Source organism: Tyto alba, unplaced genomic scaffold, assembly GCF_018691265.1.
Source record: "Tyto alba isolate M040663 unplaced genomic scaffold, T.alba_DEE_v4.0 Super-Scaffold_44, whole genome shotgun sequence".
Lineage (NCBI taxonomy): Eukaryota > Metazoa > Chordata > Aves > Strigiformes > Tytonidae > Tyto > Tyto alba.
Genome location: NW_024881320.1, coordinates 8,825,800 through 8,842,900, shown reverse-complemented (window position 1 = coordinate 8,842,900; position 17,101 = coordinate 8,825,800). Strand labels below are relative to the sequence as shown.

The following is a 17,101-nucleotide window of genomic DNA, read 5'->3' as shown; positions in this document are numbered from 1 at the left end:
AGGGACCATCTCCTCAACGGCCAATTGAGCAGCCAGTGCCTGCTGAACGTGGCGGGAGGGATGGCGGGTATATCTCTATTTTGACATGTCCTCACTGAATGAGGAGGAGAACAAGCAGAAAATGGCTGATGATAAATGCAGCAATTAGGCAAGCTTAATGGAGCAGAAGGGTTTTTGTGAGAAGACAAAGGAATTGCTGCGCTGACACCTGCGAGGAGGTCCCAGCCACTGTGCAGGGAGGCCTCCAGCTGTGCCGCAGCAGCAGGGGCTGGGGTGAGGGGAAACGACCCTTTTCCTTCACACACACAACCCTCAGAGGCCTTGGAAAAATATTTTCCAAGTTAAACTTCAAAACACCGTTTGATTTTTCTTTTTCCCCATTATGTTCAGAAATGGTAGCCGGTAATTTAGGCCCATTGCAGCCCTCCCCTGTTCCCTGCTTTTTATTTAGTTTCACATAATACAGTGCACTATTGGGAAAGGTGTTTTCTTGACAAAATACTGATCTTGGTAGTACGAAAGAGCTGTGGCCTCAGCAGGGGGATGCTGTCGTGCCAGATGCGGGTGGACATGACGAGGATCCCCTGGACACCGCTGCTGTGCCCGCAGTGACGCCCTGTTTAAGGCTGAGCCCACTACCCGCCGCACTCCTTCCAAAGCACCATGTTTCTGAGCTAAGCCCTGGGCTACCAGATCCCCAGAATTTGACTAAAGTGTTAAATTTGTTTGCCAAAGCCACATGTCTCTTTATTTCCGTGGTTAGACTCTTATCAAAGCAAACTGCTTGTGCAAGCAGCACTGGGGAAAGCTCTGTAAGGGGATGTGCAGGGAAAGACCTGGTGGCCCCCAGCATGGGGAAGCCCAGGTTTCAGTGATGGGCAATGTGATTTTGGTCTCTCACAAGACCATTACCAAAATCCCTCCCCAAATGGCAACACAACTACTTTCCTAAGACTGGCAAAACCCGACTTCCTGAAGGAAGTAAAGGAAAGGTTTCCTTTTTTTACTTGGTATGAGCCAAAGAAAACACAAAGCCTGTTTTCCCCACTGCTGAGGGCTTCTCGGCTCAAGCCTGAGCTGTGCACCACTGATTTACCTCTTCTCTCCTGCTGGCACATGCCAGCCTGCCCGAAGCAAAGCTGGCGTGTCTCGCTCTTGCCTAAGATCTCAGGATATTGCATTTCTGTCTAGTTGGCTTCGGGTGCTTTCCCTCCTCCAGACGCGGGCAATGTTGGTGTTGCAGATCTGACAGTGGCAGCTCAGGATACTACAGAGTCCTCGGGTTCCCCTGCATCAACCCTTTGCTCATCTAACTTGGGGTCACCAATAACTAAGTGGAATGGACAATTCCCATATGCTTATTTTAGGCAACAAAGCTTGCTTTTTAGGGAAGTACCAGATCTTTTTGTCAAAAAACGGTTAATATTTTTGACAAGTAATCTGATGATTCATTACAGCTTTACAGATTGGCATTTTCCCTTGATCTATGATCTCTTGGTTGTCTTTTGTATTGACCACTCCTAGACTGGCCCCCATTAACTGACACGGGTGCACACCCAATCTCATTCCACTGAGCTGCAGTGGCACATGGCATCATGTTCAGACAAAATGTAAAACAAGTGCAAGAGCTGGTCTCCCTCCTTATGCTTTCCTGAACATCTTTTTAAAAATAGGTTGCCTGAAGCAATGAGCCTTACAAATCCCATCCCCTTCCTGCCACCATCATTTGTTTATTATATCCCACCCTTTGTTGGTGACTGAGGGAAGTCTGTAGGGAGATGGCTGAAAGTAGAATGAAAATGGTAAAAACTACACAAAATGAAAGCTCAACAGCCATAGAAATGCATAGAACCCAGGAATTCCCTCTGTAGTGGTTCTTTTTAGCAGAAGGTGTCTCAGCTGGGGTGGCTTAAAGGAATAAGGATGAATTAATTAGTTCCTCTGTTTAGGTAATAATACCATTTATTATGATGAACCATTTTGTGAGAAGGCTGATACTCAGCACTGCGTAATTCCACAGGAATCCCACTGTAGTGCAGCATTATTGATGGGTCATCCTCTGAAAGCATAAGAGCAATGCCTCCTAATAAAGTAACTGGCAAACCGCTGATTTTCTTTTAATATTCAGACTGCCACAACATCAGTCATGATGAACTCTTCTGGCACCAGTGTGGCTGCAATGAGCAATCCTTCAGGAATGCCAGGGGAGCACAGCATTGATTTAATGCTTTTAAAATTGTGCGTGGACCAAATGCTTCCACAGGGTATGGTCCATTTTTTGTATTTTCTTAACAACAACCCCTTTGCTTGTACTTCTCTGCATCGGGAAGATGAAGCTACGGACTCTTTCTAGCAGAGGTTAGGAAGGTTCATTTATGCAGGTCTGTGCTAGAGGTGGTGTCAAGCAAGAGACCATGTTGGACAGTGGCACCAGAAGAGAATTACAATCCCCCTGAGCCAGCATTACGAATATCTTTATGCCGAGTCCAACACACTTTTCACTTCCACCATGTGTTATATGCTCCTCCGATTTCAGCTGGGAGAGCAGGTGCTGATTTTTAATGCCTATTTTGTTTTAAGCCTCCTTTCATCAGATTAAGGACCCTGCTATTTTATTTCATTTTACTTTTTTATGCTTGGTAATTTAGTCACACGCAAACTTAAAAACAGAAGCTGTAACATGCTGTTAAAGCAAAGTCGCCCACTGTTAAATCAGTTAGTGAGAGCGAGGGGGCTTGGAGCACTTTTCTATCCCCCTGCAGATGTCTGCTCTCAGCCTACAGGAAAAGCTGGGAAAGCAAATGAAAACGCACGTGGAGAACAGCGCTTGAGGCGATAACCTTCCCGTAGTGATGCTGGCAGCACGATCCCTTCGAACAAGCTGCCGCACAGAGGCTGTGCTTTCTTTTCTGTCTGTCTTTCCCCCCAGCAAGGACTGCCGGATCCACGCGGGAGGCGCGGAGCCCGAGCTGCCCCCGCGGCAGGGCCAGAGCTGCCGCCAAGCCGGGGAGCACTGCTCTGCTCCCCGGGTCCCGACTGCCACAGCCAGTGCCTCTGGCGCAGTTTATGGGCCTCGTTCCTTCTGCCGGGAAGGATTCACAAACAAAATAAAATCCCTCTCCCAGCACCAACCCCTTCCGCCAGCTGCCTCCTCCCAGCCGCTGAAGCGCCGTCAATAAACCATTAGCCTCTGAGTCAACAGCACTGGCTATGACACACAAACACTCAACTACCTTTTTCATCCAAAATCAATGTTGTATTTATCTTCATTGATCTACAAGGAAACTGAATGTTTAAAATTACAGGGGGTGCAGGGGGGAGGATGGGGAGGGGGGGGAAACAAGAGTTACAGAGCCAAGAAAATAGTAGCGGATGGCTGAATTAACTAGAGAGAAAAAGCCCAGGATATATAAAACATGGACACTGAAAAATAAAATAAGGGAGGGGGGATGGTACAGCAAGTAAAACATGGCAAAATTTACATATGGATGAAAAGTAAAATTGGAAATAAAAAATAAATCATGCCAAAAAGCAGTTCAAGGCAGAACCACACTGAAACAAACATTTGCTTATGGTCTTCATGTACTATAGATAATATATCAGAATTTCTTTTTTTTAATCAACCATTAGACTTTTTTTTTTTTTTTGCACTCCTAAAATTCTACTTTGTCTTGTATACAGATTCCAATAAGAACACTGCACAATTAGCACAAGGGGTCCACGGAAAATTGTCCTTGCTTGCCAGCGATCCTGCCCACAACACAAAAAAAGAGAAAAAAAAAGGAAAAAAAAATAAGGAAAGGGTCTGCCGCATGGTACTGTGCCAGTTCCATCTGCTTTTGCCAGCTTGAAAAGTAGGAAACCAAAATTCCCTTCCAGAAGCGTGTCTCTCTCTTTCCTTGACGAACTGTCCCTTGTGTTTGTACAAAAAAATTCAGTCTCTCTTTTTTTTTTTTTTGTTAAACACAAGCATCCTTCTTCCTGTTCACATGCCATTTCCATTCTGTCTCCATAGTTGCGAGTTGGTTGTTTTTGGGTTGTATTTTTTTTTTTTTAAACCTTCCTCCCCCCAACATCCACTAAGACCTGCCTCCAAGTTCTTGCATAGTTGAAGTATATATGCCGTACTTAGCTTTCTGAGTGTGAATTTCTGACTGTGACAAGAGTATGAGTTGTAACCATGTTAACAAATAACCAGAGTGGTTCTAGAAACCATTTTTATAAAGTCTACCTATGTTAAGAATTTAATATTGGTGTACATTTATATTAACAGAATATTTACAGTTTGTTTTCTTTGTTTTTTTTTTTTGTTTAAAACAAGAAGTCAAAAAAAATTCCTCTTAAATTTCTGCATAATATAATAAGGCAAAAAACAAACAGTTTTGTACATTATTATTATTATTATTAATATTTTAATATATATCTGTAACTTCGGTTCCAAAGTACCAAGGTAAGCGATCAATTGGCCTCAGAAGGGAACCTCACAGTGGACTGTAAAACTACAGTATTTCCATAAATAATACTTTTAAGAAACCCTGGGTATTTTTTTCTTAAGGATCTGAGGCCTTTAAAATGCAAATTTAACTAAAAACAAAAGCAAAATTTCTTCTTTTTTAAGTGAATAAAGAGCACAAAATTAAAAAAAATACAAATCCATTAAAAATGTTTCTCACATTTGGGAAAAAATGTACAAACTTGATATTTTTAACTCATTTTTTTTTTAGCACAGAAACAAAAAACAAAACCAAAAATCAATACCTATATATTAAATTCCCATTCTCAGCAACCTTCTTGTTGGAAAGTCTGCAACCCCGACCCCGTTATTTATGGAAATGTGCTTAACTTCTACAAATCTTACATTAAAAAAAAAGTTTACAGCAGTGCATTTTGTAAAAGGTTTGTTTTTTGTTGTTGTTGTTTTTTTTGTTTGTTTTTTTCTTTTTCTGTTTGTTTTTTTGTTTTGTTTTGTTTTGTTTGTTTTATATACAGGCGAGTTTAAAATTCAATGTTGGGGACTATCGTGCCTCTACTTCTTTGGGGTTCCTAGAGGGGGAGTAGTCCCTGGACTCTGAGTTTGTGAGTGGAGTAGTCCTGCGTGGGGAGGCAGGTCTGGTGCTGCTCGCTGGTACGAGAGGTGGTGGGGCGCTCAGCGCTGCGGTTGGTGGGTTCCTATTTAAAATCCCATTGTGCATGGCAGTGGATGGACTCAGTCTGGGGTAATGCATCCCACTTAGATGAGGCATGAAGGATGGCACGTGTGCCAAGTGACTTTCGATGGGGGATGAGTGCAAGTGGTGCATTCTGGCACGCTCAAGTTCTTCCCGTAAGTGCAAGCGCTCTCTCTCCTCCACTTGCCGCAACCGCTCCTGCTCTCGGCGGGCTTCAAGAAGGTTTTCATGGTTATAATCGTGTGGCTCCCTGTCTCTGTAAGAACGCTCATGGTCGTAAAATCCAGAGGTGGTAGGGAATCTATGGATAGGATCTGTCCGGAGCTGAAAGTCCATTCGACGGTGCAGGTCTAAGCTCCGGTAGGCATCTCGCAACGGGTCCCTCATTGGGTCCCAAGAAAATCCAGGATGTGGCAGCCTCTCTCTTCCTGACAAAGGATTCATGCCTATGAGTGGGGTCATCATTCTGCTGCGGTCCAGAACATTCATGTTGTTCATCTGGTGCACGCTGCCCATGGAGATGGGCATAGAGGCAGCCATCGAGTGAGGCAATGATAATCCATGCAAAGTAGGTGGTGGGGGATGCTCCACGGATCGGGAGTGCTGTGAAGGCTCAGACCCTACCACCAGCACATCACTGTCTTCCTTCCTCTCCTCTTTGACTTTGATGTCATTCTTAATCTTCTGGAGGTCACCGGGAAGCTCTGTCTTTCTCTCCATGTCCTTGCTCATTAGATTGGTAAGCTTCAAGCTCTCACTTAGTGCAGGTTTGCTGTAGGGGGACACAGACTGGATTACTGGCTTTGTGTTGTCCTCAGAGGGTCTCTTATCATGGCTTGGAGTTTCCTTCACTGGGGAACGGCTCTCTTTAATCTTGTGTTCTGCTATGGGTGGCTCTCTCAGCCGGTCAGGGTGCTCTCGCTCAGGTTCTTTGGACCTTTCCCTTTCACTGAGGCTGACCTGCCTGATGGGATCACTGGAGGTTTGGCTGTTGCTGCGGATGAGATTGCTTATCTGATGTGTCACTGGCGCCGATGCCGGTGAGGATCTGTTTGAATGTCTGTTTTTATCCATGAGGTCTCTGTAAAAAGAGAGAACATACATCCTTTGTTTTGTGTGAACAAACATACATGTGATGTTGGACATGCATAGTGCTGTGTCTGGTTGTGTAATTTGAGATTGCTCAGAAAATATGAAAAACTTCCAGCATCAGCTATAGCTGTGATGCTATACTAAAAGATGCGCACTACCTGCCTGTATACACTATGTAGAAAAAAAAATGTTAAATGTCCACAAATTTGGGGACACATTTGAAAGGACAGCATATTCACCCTAAGGGAAAGACCACTTCACTGAGAAATGTAGGGAAAAAAAGAATTGTAGACACCTTATTTTTTTTAAAAAAAGATGCTTATTGTGTGTTCATATATACGTCTTGCTGTTAGACAATGATCTTCTTGGCTGTAACATGCTTAATACAGGGTCCTTTACTAAAATATGCATCCAAGCACATGGAACAGAAGCCTACATATGCAGGTCCTTCACAAGACAGCCTTGTTGGCTGGAAGCAGCCAAAACATGATGCTTATTTTCCTATGGAGCTGCAGGAGAGGTTTTGTTGTCAGCTTTGGCAGGTGAGCTAGGTGCTTAAGGACAAAAATCCATGAATAGGCCATGAAACTTGAGTAATCGACCTCTGTTTCAAGAGGACCTGCTATGATGAACAGGGAGTTTGATGACAATGTCTGTAGTTTAGAAAGAGAGGCATGAGGGTTTACATTTCTAACTGCACCTCTATCTCTGAGCAAGCCAATTAGTCACAGTTACTCCCACCTCTTTAAGAGGGGAATAAATAATGATCACCTTTTACAAGCACTTTGCTCTGAATGAGAAACACTTTAAATGTAAAGTGTGATGGTGTGATTGAGAGAACTGCATTATGCAGCGGAGAGGCTCACTGATGCTTAAGCTTTATGCTGGGTTTGCTTTTGAGAGCTGTAAGACCTGAGTGCTAAAAGCTGGAGGTGTTTTGGGGAGTTCTGTAAGTATTTATCCCTTATGATTACATTTGCTAACCCAGATTTCTTCCTCTGTGGTAGCCCTGATTGCTGGTCAAGGATATGGTTCATTAAAACCATGTCCAAACGGATGCTGGGGACAGCCTAAGCTGAATTAATAGAAATGTAATAGAGATGTTAACCCCTGTGTGAACACTCTTGAGAGTAAAGTAACCTTGGTTTGCAAATGAATTACACTAAAGTCAGGAAGTCCTATCTGAATGACTATTCATGCAAGGGTGTCAGACAACATTTAAAGCAAGATGGTTTTCAGCCTATTGCTTCCATATAATCATGTTCACAGGCACTGCCTGAAGATCTCATTAAAAGCACTCCAGGCAAACTATGAACCCCCTATCACTAGTCAAATACACACATCTAAGACTTGCAGGCTGTTATTGCTTACAAAAAAGTAGCCTGTTGGAGAACCAGGCTCTGAAATATAAAGGGCTTTACAGCTTCATAATCATGTAACTGGAAGCTAATGAAGTATCTATAGCCAGGTGATACAGTCCTGTCATCATTAATAAGGGTTTGTCTATAATGCAATTTTTTAAAATCAGTTTTGCTAATGGATTCATGCACACGGCACCAGATACAGGCATTCACATTTTTATCTCATTAATGTCCAGCTAACATTTGAATTCATCAGTGTATCTGTACATTCATGAGAACTATGTCTCCAAAGGACCCATCACAATGCTACCTTTGTGATTTTAGAATATACAGCAATCCTAAAGCAATTGCATTGAAAACAACCAAGTGTACCCTGAAAACACAGCAAAATGCTCATTTCCTCAACCTGGTGCTTTTTATTAACCTACTATTGGGGACTGGCTTACCATATTTCTACAGAGGACAAATCCTAAAAGACAAGGAGTTTTTTTTTTTTTTATGTTGTGCTTATCTTAGGTCTAGACCTATCAGCTGCTTCAAAGACAAGCAATGTTTTTCTCTGAAGATTATTTTTCAATTGGAAAAATTAGAAAAAATATAAAGGAAAAGTAGGCCCAGAAGAAATTGCTCAAAATTGCCAACTGCTTACCTCTCTTTGTCTCTGTCATCTTTGCTCAGAGAAAGATCCCTCTTCTCAGGCTCTCGCTCCCGCTCTCTGTCTCTGTCATGGTTTGTCACCGAGGAGCTTCGCTCAGAGTCGGTGGGCTTGGGCCACTGTGGAGGTGTTGGGAAGGACGGTGGGGTCCGATGGAGTCTATTCCATGGCTCGTGGGGATTGTTGAAATTCTGCAGGTTTGGGCCATCTTTGTGAGTAAAAATGTTGTTGTGAGCTAGAATAATGGCAGGGGGAAGAAGAGTTAAATATAATTCAAACCAAATAATTCCATAAACATTTTTCACAACACTAATAACAACCAGAACTGTCCTTTCAAGTCTTTTTAATGTAGAGCTAATGGTGAGGGGGTGCTACTAGCAGGTAGACACAGATACCTCCAACACTGGGTGCAAGATCCACCAGCTCTTTTAAGGCTATTGGCAGAGGAAGCTTTAACTGTACATCTGAATAACTCAGAGATGACTGAAAATGCCCAGCTCCTCTTCTCCCCCCACCCCAGCAAGGGTTCCAGCACAAAAGCAGTATTTTCCCTCAGCTCCTCTCACTGGCAGAAACTTTAATTTGTGGGTAGTTACAAGCAATCAGCTGCCTGCAGCTGAGGATTCAGGGACTTCTTTGTTAAAGAAACCAGACTATTTGGTGGTATGTGTGTGTGTTTAAAAATAGAGCTTGGCTGTAGGCTTTTCAGAACAGTCACTTGCTTTTCCTCCATCAATCTTCACCTGATTCCTGTTGCACCATGAGATGCAAAAGCATGCTCTCGTATGTGTGGCTCTCAAGCATGTCTTACCTACAGGTAACGTGTTTTTGAAGTAAAATCATTTTATACAGGCAATTTAAACTTCAGACAATGGTTACAGAGGAAGTCTACATGCTGAATTAGGAAAAGTATCAACAGCTGTTCCACTATGCATCTTCACTGTTGAAGGGTGTTACTTTAGATGCCCATAGGGTCCCAGAGCTCCGTGGGGCCTTGCAGCTCTAGCACCTCCAGGAGCACACAAGGTACCAACCTTCAGCAGAGAGGAGACACAGAGCACAGCTAGTGGTGTCTGTGACATGCAGAAAAGCTCCCACCGCAGAGACCTGGAAATCTTAGGTGCAGTGTTTTCAGATAGGAGAATGGAGGTTAGGAATTAAACTTCTTTAAAAACTACCACCAGCTGCTGTAAATATTAGCATGTGGCTTTTCTGGAAGGGATGTTTGTCTGCAGTAACCCAGCCAGTACTTACTCAGAGCATGACTGCCTAATCCTCCAAAGGCATTGCTGCCTAAGTTCCCAAGGCCGCTGAAGGTGCTTGACCTGCTAAATGGATCTGGAAAGGCAAACAGGGATTTAGCAGGCATTTAGCCAAGAATGTTGGAGAATGAAATGCACCCCTCCCCTTCGTAACCGTCTGAATCCAAGTAGGATTAGGCCAGACTTTAAGCTGATCCTTCTCATTGCAAGGTTCTTTGCACAGAAAATTCCCATCACGTTAAAATGGAGAAGGGATTCAGTGCTCACTCTGCAAACAGGTGCTGTAATAAACTTTTGTATGCCAGTCAGAGGGGAGCTAGAAATTAAGGTCTAATAACTGAAATTAGGGTGGTTGCTGCTGAGCTATAACTCTGCATCCTCATCAGTACTAATAGTAGAAGCATTGCAACTGCCTTGAAAGAAGAACCTCAGCAGGCTCCTCGGTCATCATACTGAGGGGATGCATTGTTTCATTCTTGTTTCTGTATACAATTTTCTACCCTCCTTGTAATAGAGCACAGAGACAGTCCTAAGCTAATTGCTATGGACATCTATCCTAACACCAACTAACTACAGCCTGTTTGTTCCAACATCCTCTCCCATAATAGCTTCCTTGATCCCAGTGACAGTGGAAATAGCGTAGTTTTATGAGCTACTTTGACAAAGGGATGGGAGGTTTATATCCTTTTGAGGCAAAAGATCAATCTTGCCTTTCCTAGTCAAGTATCTGACTATCTGGCTACTGGCACTTGTCTTTATAAAAAAGTCCTGCCTTTTTTTTTTTTTTTCTTCATTAAAGGCACCCATCATCAGAAGAGGTTCCTCTCTGAGCAGATATAGCCCTACTGCTGTATCTGCACTCCAGAGATGGCTATGGGTTAAACTGTACCGGTGTACTTGTTTTCTTTCCTACTGGTCATCTCTAAACAACTCCTCCTTCCGCCCACTGGCTTTTTGACTGTCCCTTTAAAATATTTAACTTGCCATGTAACAGGAGGTGTGCTGCTCTCCACTTCCTTATGGATATCCTTATGTTTAAAATATCAAGGCAAATAACACAAATAGCGTGGATCTTTAAGCAAACAGCTACTTGCTTATTTACTTATTTTTAAATAGCTGTTCTTGCCTTTCCCCTTTGACATTAATTGAGTGACTCTGTAGAGATGCAGTTAATTTTGACAGAATGTTCAGGCATTGATGTAAATCTGGGTATTTGCAAGAGAAAAAAAGTCTACTAGGTCATGTGGCATGCCACATTTACTGATTGGATGAGTGCTACTAAAACATTAATCAACAGAGCTTGAACTTTAATTGGCAATGAGCTGCTTGTAAGCTTCTAAAATGAGGAAATTTGAGAAAATCAGGCCCTACTTACTGCCAATTAGGAAACTGAAAGGCTGGCAAAATGTGCAGAACAGCTATTTGACAGGAACTGTTCGCTGAACTTTAATAAAGAACCTAGCCAAGAACTTTCATAGGTGGGAAATGGTACGGGAGGAGCCCATTTTAAGCTGTGGCTTGTTTGAGGTACCTTTGCCTAAATTTCCTGTTTCCTTGGGAACAAGCAGCACAGAAGGGCTCTACAGGTCACATTTCAGCTCCTGTGCAGTGTCCCAGCAGTGCCAGGCTTGCCTGCTCTGCAATGCCCTCTTCTCTTGCAGGAGAGGGTCTGCTAATCCCGCCCCTCCTTTAGAGGAGAGCAGAGGGGATGTGCTGGGAAGCTGGCGTGGGTGAGAAGCTGGCTAGCTTCTGGTTCCTGTGACAGGTTAAGCCTCTCCTTCCCCTAGTGCTACAGTGCCTCCAGGCAGGACCACACCGGAGAGCCAGGAATGGGTCAGAGGTATAAAGGTGAAGGCAGGGTTTACTTACACTTACCTGCCAAGTGGTTAGTAGGCAGGAAACTGCTGTGGTGAGGTGAAGGACCAAAAGGGGTGGTGGCTGGATGTGTCGCACCTGTGAGAACAAGGTCCCTTTTTAGTTCAGTGGCAAGTGACTACTTGCATACACAGAGGTCTTGGCCATCACATTCAAGAACCACAAGCAAAGGCACAGGCCAGATTTAAACACAGCAACAGCAGGGGAATACCCTAAACACCAGCCAAGTGAGCTACAGGCAGGATTTCTCTGAGTGCCCTTTAAAGGAGTCTGTGGGCACTAGGAGGCAGGAGAAGACCTTGCACTGAGCGTTGCTGTCTGGCATTTTCAGTCATTACTCTGTGTTTACATTAAAAAGGGTCAGCCCAGGTTATGGGCCCAGACAGAAGGTGCTTGGAAGTGACTGATTAGAGTCTATATGAAACAGCAGTTAATGACAGGCACGCAGGGAACATCAATCATGCCTCTCCCATGAGAGCTCCATCTACACTCTCACATATGTCTCTGCATCCACAGGCTCCCCCCGTGGTATTTTTTCCCCTTTCTTAGACACTGCTCATTGCCATGGTGCCATGCTACCTTGTGGAAAAGGAACACCACTGATGAGCATGCTGGATTATATTAAGTTGAGGCAAGGGGCAAGAATGGGCTGAAACAAGCTCGTCTGCCCTGTATTTCAGGGCAGGCTCATGCTGAAAATTCTGCTCTCCTTTCAGAGCAGAAAATGAGAGATTTGCTTCCTTTGCAGGCAGATGCATGCAAACCTGAATGGGCTTGCAACCACAGTGTGAAAAGCACTGGTGTCACCTGCTGCTGGGATACATGGTTTTTGGAGGCACATTAACTCCCATGTATCCTGCAAATGACAGTATGTTTGGACAATCTCATGGGCCTGGCTTTCATCCCTTAAGATGAGTACAGGTGATTTTCAGGATGGACCTGAAATCAACTTCTGAATATAGATGTTTCAGATGTGTGTTTCAAAATGTTTCTGTGGCTCCAGTACTACACTGGTAAAACCAGCCCTCTCCAACTGTTCCGACTGTGAACATCCTTTTGGTGCCTTCTTCCTGGCAGTACTTCCACTACTGCAGGCAAAGCAGAATTAACAACTGTCATAGCTTTCAGATGCTGCCTGGATGCAAACACAGCTTCTGCCTCCCTTGTAGAAAGCAAGACCTTCCATACCTGTGCATTAGCCATCTCTTTTTGTTAGAAACTACTAATCCTACACAATGACAGAAGCAGCACTTTCCTGAGGACATGTTAAGTCATGTGCAAAATAGACCAACACCTAAACAAAGCTCTTCAGTGCTCTTGTCTTGCCTATTTTGTTGGTAAAAAGTTAGCTTCCCTTAATACTGGGAAGAATCTATCAAACAGCAGCAGCCATACTGGTCATGAACATGGGCTCTTCACTAACACCTGACTCACCCAGTCACTGCTTTCTCAAGTGATAACTTTGTATTATAAAGAAGAGGGTTACAATCCTTCTCCTCCCACCTGGCACTCCAACCCCCTCGTCACCTTCACCACAAAGACTTCTGCCCCATCTGTAGCCCATATGAATGATTCCCACCAGTGACAGACCAGTTCCTGATCAGTTCCTGCCCCTCATCTCCAAGCTACATCAAATTAATGTTTCCACCACATATTATCAGTACTGCTAACACTGTGAAAGGTCACAGCAAAAGTGGGGGGAAATGCAGGGAAGAAATTAATATGCACAGGAGAAACTGGATCCCAAACACAGCCCAAAGATTGTTTTATGGGGGTGCTAGTCAGTCCCTGACCTGGTCTTCCTTGGCAACAGAGGCCAACAACAGATGGTTGCTGTAAAACGCACTTATGTGTCCAGAACATGAGCAGACGGTAAAACTGGAGAGGGAGACAGCATTGTGTGTCCCCCACCAACTTTGGCACCACAAACCTAAGCAGCCAGAAAATGAGTTGAGGAAACTTAAGAGAGACGACGGCAACGGGACCTGGAGTTATCTATAAACATTCTGACTGCTCCAGTGCTTCAAGACGGATGGAGACTGTCATCTTTCTAATCCTTTAAGATTTCAGAAGGTGTATAATGGATGGGAGATTTCTTCAAAGGAGACGGCTTACAAACTCAACTACATGGGCTGATAATAAAAAATCCTTGGGAGAAAGCCAGGAGCGGCATTGCAGGCTGTCAGGTAGTTATTAAATATAGTGTCTGCCAGGCAGCTGAACATCCGTCCTGAAGACAGGTGGCCCTAAGATAACTTATGTCTCCCACAGTAACTAGGCAATGCAGCAGAACCAATGATTCACATCAACTGCACGCTTGTTCGATAAGGTGAAAAGAATGCCTCGGATATTGCAGACTAAAAGATTTATTCATCTATATATTACTGCTGCAATGTTTGTTCACTTTGATAGCACTCTTTACCTAGATTTACCGTGTGATGGCTCCTGTGATTAATATACTCATGGACAAGTTGCTGTAAGGTTGTTTATCTCTAGTGAAAGGTTTCTATTAATTCACCTTCTTTAATGTATCTATTCCATACTACTTCCCCTCTTGCTTTTATGAATGGAGAAGCAATCCACACTTGCATCTTTAAGAGAAAAAGCTCAAGATACCAACCGGACTGGTGCTTTTCTGCCTGTTAGGGTAAACTCTGCCCAATATAGCCTTCAGTAGCAAAACCATCCATGAAACAAGGTTCTTGCAATGACAGCACACAACAGACTGAAGACAGTGATAAAGAAACAGCTGCCACAGGAAAAGTGAGAGGTTTATAAATCAGCTGTGCTTATGCATCCAAGCAGATGCAATAAATATCTTGGCGCTGTACTATCACAGTACCTTTACAGAGACCAAAATACAGGGTAGCATCCTACAGTGTACAGCTAGTGTCAGCACTGATTGTACGTGGTGGAAACGTGCATTTGATGGTTAAGAATTTCCATATCCAGATAAGGGTGGAAAGACAAACTGAACCACTGGTGGAGTTCCTGAAGATCTATCTGACATCTGCATTTGAAACTCAATTCTTATGGAGGTTTCAGCTTCATGCTCATCTGCTGCTTTTTATGTTACGTTTGGGACAAGATTCGTAACACTTCTAACCTCATTCATTTCAACAGGGTTGAACCATGGCTGAACATGACCATTTATTTCTGCACTGAGTTAGAACGAGAGCACAATATTGCACCATAATGCCAGAGTAAAGTTAGGAAAGAAAATTACATTAGTTGCCAATTATTAACATACAGAAGACAGACTTTGGCATCCTAAACACAGAAAGAAAATGTGAAAAAGTCTAGGGGGAAAGTTAAGCCCCAAGGAAGAGAACAAAACCAATATTTGTAGATGGAAATGAACAAGAATAGTACCAGTGACCTCCAAAATGAGAATGTCAGAGTTGCCGTCTCCTGTGGTCAGAGCCATCAAGAACAGTGCAGTGAAGTTTACTGCACTTTGGTAATTGCATTAATTGTAATTATTTCTCCAACAGATTAGAAAGCAATCGATCAATATAAGATGTATTTATTTTTTTTTAAATTCAGTATGCCATTTTAAGCCTTAGAGATTGCTGGACTTTGTAACACATAGGGGGATTTAATATTTAAAAACCAAACACATCACAAATACACCTTCTGTGATATTTTCAATGCTGTTACTGAAGCCTTTGTTTTACAAAAAACCCTTGTTTTCAGAAAATAAACAGAAACGTGGTGAATGGAGGAGCTGAGAAAACCAACACATCAAATATAAAAGCAAAAAAGAGATGGGGCCACTTCCAATCTGGTGCAATGGAAACATTTTCAAGCGTTTTGTCAAAATTGCTATTTAAAATCACTCCATAGCCTATCAATCAGGACACATAAGAACCAGCTGCACAGACACACGTTTAAGAGCCAACTGGTGCAGCTCGGTGATGTGCATGGGACCCTGCACTGGAGGTGGTGGCAGAGTCCAGCCCAGCAGCTCCAAGCGCCCCGGTCACAACAGTCGCCAGTGCCTCGACACCCCTGTGACCCATCTTCTCTGCTTCAATTTTTGAGGCATACGTATCTGTACAGACACATATTATATTTACTATCTGTTTTTTTTTTTTTTTTTTTTGCAACAAATGATGATCTTCCCTTACCTGTGGTAGAAAACAGAGGCCTGGCAAGATCCTGTGGATAATGGAAGCCTGGAAACACTCCAGGGGCGGGAGGTCTGCTGAACAGGTCAAGTTTACCACCTATCTCTAGCTTGTGGGGATCCAGCTGCATTTGCTGTCAAATGATATAAAAACAATCTCATTATACACTTCCTTTTTTATGGGAGAATAAGAGAGGGAGTTCAGGCTCACTCCTGCTTAGCCCTGCCAGGGAGTGTTAGCGAGAGTGACAGCAGTGTCTCCGGTCACGTACTGCAGTCATGCTCTGACAGCGTCTGTAAGGCCATTTCGCTCCACAGCCTCTCAGCTCCCTGCCTCATCCACATGAATAAGGTCTGAAGTGAGCTCTCGGCCCCTCAGCACACACACTGGAGCATGCAACATGATACACGGAGTGTGCTGCATCCCAGGATCAGTCAGTGCTCTCAGCCTGACAAAAAATATTCTGCAGGCGGAAAGCTGCTGACAGAAGTCTTGAGCGCTGGGTGACAGACTTGTCTGTTTTGCTTCTCCAGTTTGGAAAGAGAGAGATGTTCCTAGACTATGTCCTTCCTGCAGCTAGTGTAGCTCACTATGCAGACAAAGGGTGAAGGGTAAAGAAAACTATGAGGCTCCTCCAGAGGCTATTTTTATCCTTCCCCTATAGAAGTAAGCATGGTTGGAACTGCACCTAAGTCCCATACATCTGTCAACAGCTTAAAGATGATATATTTGCTTATAAAAACCCCCAGGCATACACAACTTGCAGAGGCACTAATTACAGTGCACCTACTTAAGCACTGAATAGTTTTCATTAATGGGACAGAAACAACTGCAACAAAGCTATGGAAAAAATAAATGCTACAGAAATCCCATTATCAGTTATTCTGCCTGTCACAGAGAACTTCAAGCCTGTAACAGCCACCAGCGTACCTATGCCTTGTCACTTCTTGAGTTTTAAACCCCCTCCCTCTGCCCATCATCATGGCAGCGCAAAAAGCCCAACAACCTCTAACACAGTAACTACCAATCTACTCGCCGCCTCTATGTTTTGTGATGTGTTCTTCACTGTATTAGTCATTTCATTATGAATGGGATAATACTCCATATTCCACAGGAGGTACTAATATAGAAGGGAAATTACACTAAACATGTATGCTCTGTAAATAAGATGGATTTGGGACAAAATTACCTTCTCCCTCCCTTTCTCCTTCTCTTTCTGGCTGTGCGCTTAGTATCTCCTGCTCATTTTGTTACCCTTCAACCCAACTCCTTTGCCCTCAGATAAACTTAATGGTTGCTACAATAAATTTTAAAGGATTGAAAGTGTTAGTTAATCAATACAGGCAAGCTTGAGAATCACCAACAGTAACTGCTTCCTGCTCATTACTCACTAAAATACAATCTGTAAGCCAAGTAAGTTCACCGTAAATTTCTGGCTTTGTTCCAGAAACTGTCTGAATTACCTTTATCTTTTGCTGGTGATGGTAGATCTGCCAGGCAATCTGTACATGAACTGCACACCACTTCCCGGGTTTCTGCAATGGAAAGCACAAGAATT

General features: G+C 43.4%; 1 protein-coding gene across 16 annotated transcripts in view; it reads right to left on the bottom strand.

Moving 5' to 3' along the window:
- Window positions 1–3,234: 3,234 nt before the first annotated feature.
- Window positions 3,235–17,101, bottom strand: part of FBRSL1 (fibrosin like 1) — a 551,587-nt gene continuing 537,720 nt past the window's right edge. For 15 of the 16 annotated variants that reach the window (XM_042805739.1, XM_042805747.1, XM_042805734.1 and 12 more), the window contains 6 exons: window positions 17,007–17,078; window positions 15,544–15,676; window positions 11,414–11,491; window positions 9,531–9,614; window positions 8,271–8,511; window positions 3,235–6,249 (listed from right to left, as the gene is read on the bottom strand). In XM_042805739.1, coding sequence (XP_042661673.1) covers window positions 5,016–6,249; window positions 8,271–8,511; window positions 9,531–9,614; window positions 11,414–11,491; window positions 15,544–15,676; window positions 17,007–17,078 — 1,842 coding nt within the window. In that variant the 3' untranslated portion in view covers window positions 3,235–5,015. The remainder of the gene's footprint in view (window positions 6,250–8,270; window positions 8,512–9,530; window positions 9,615–11,413; window positions 11,492–15,543; window positions 15,677–17,006; window positions 17,079–17,101) is intronic. The other variant, XM_042805741.1, reaches the window with a different exon arrangement.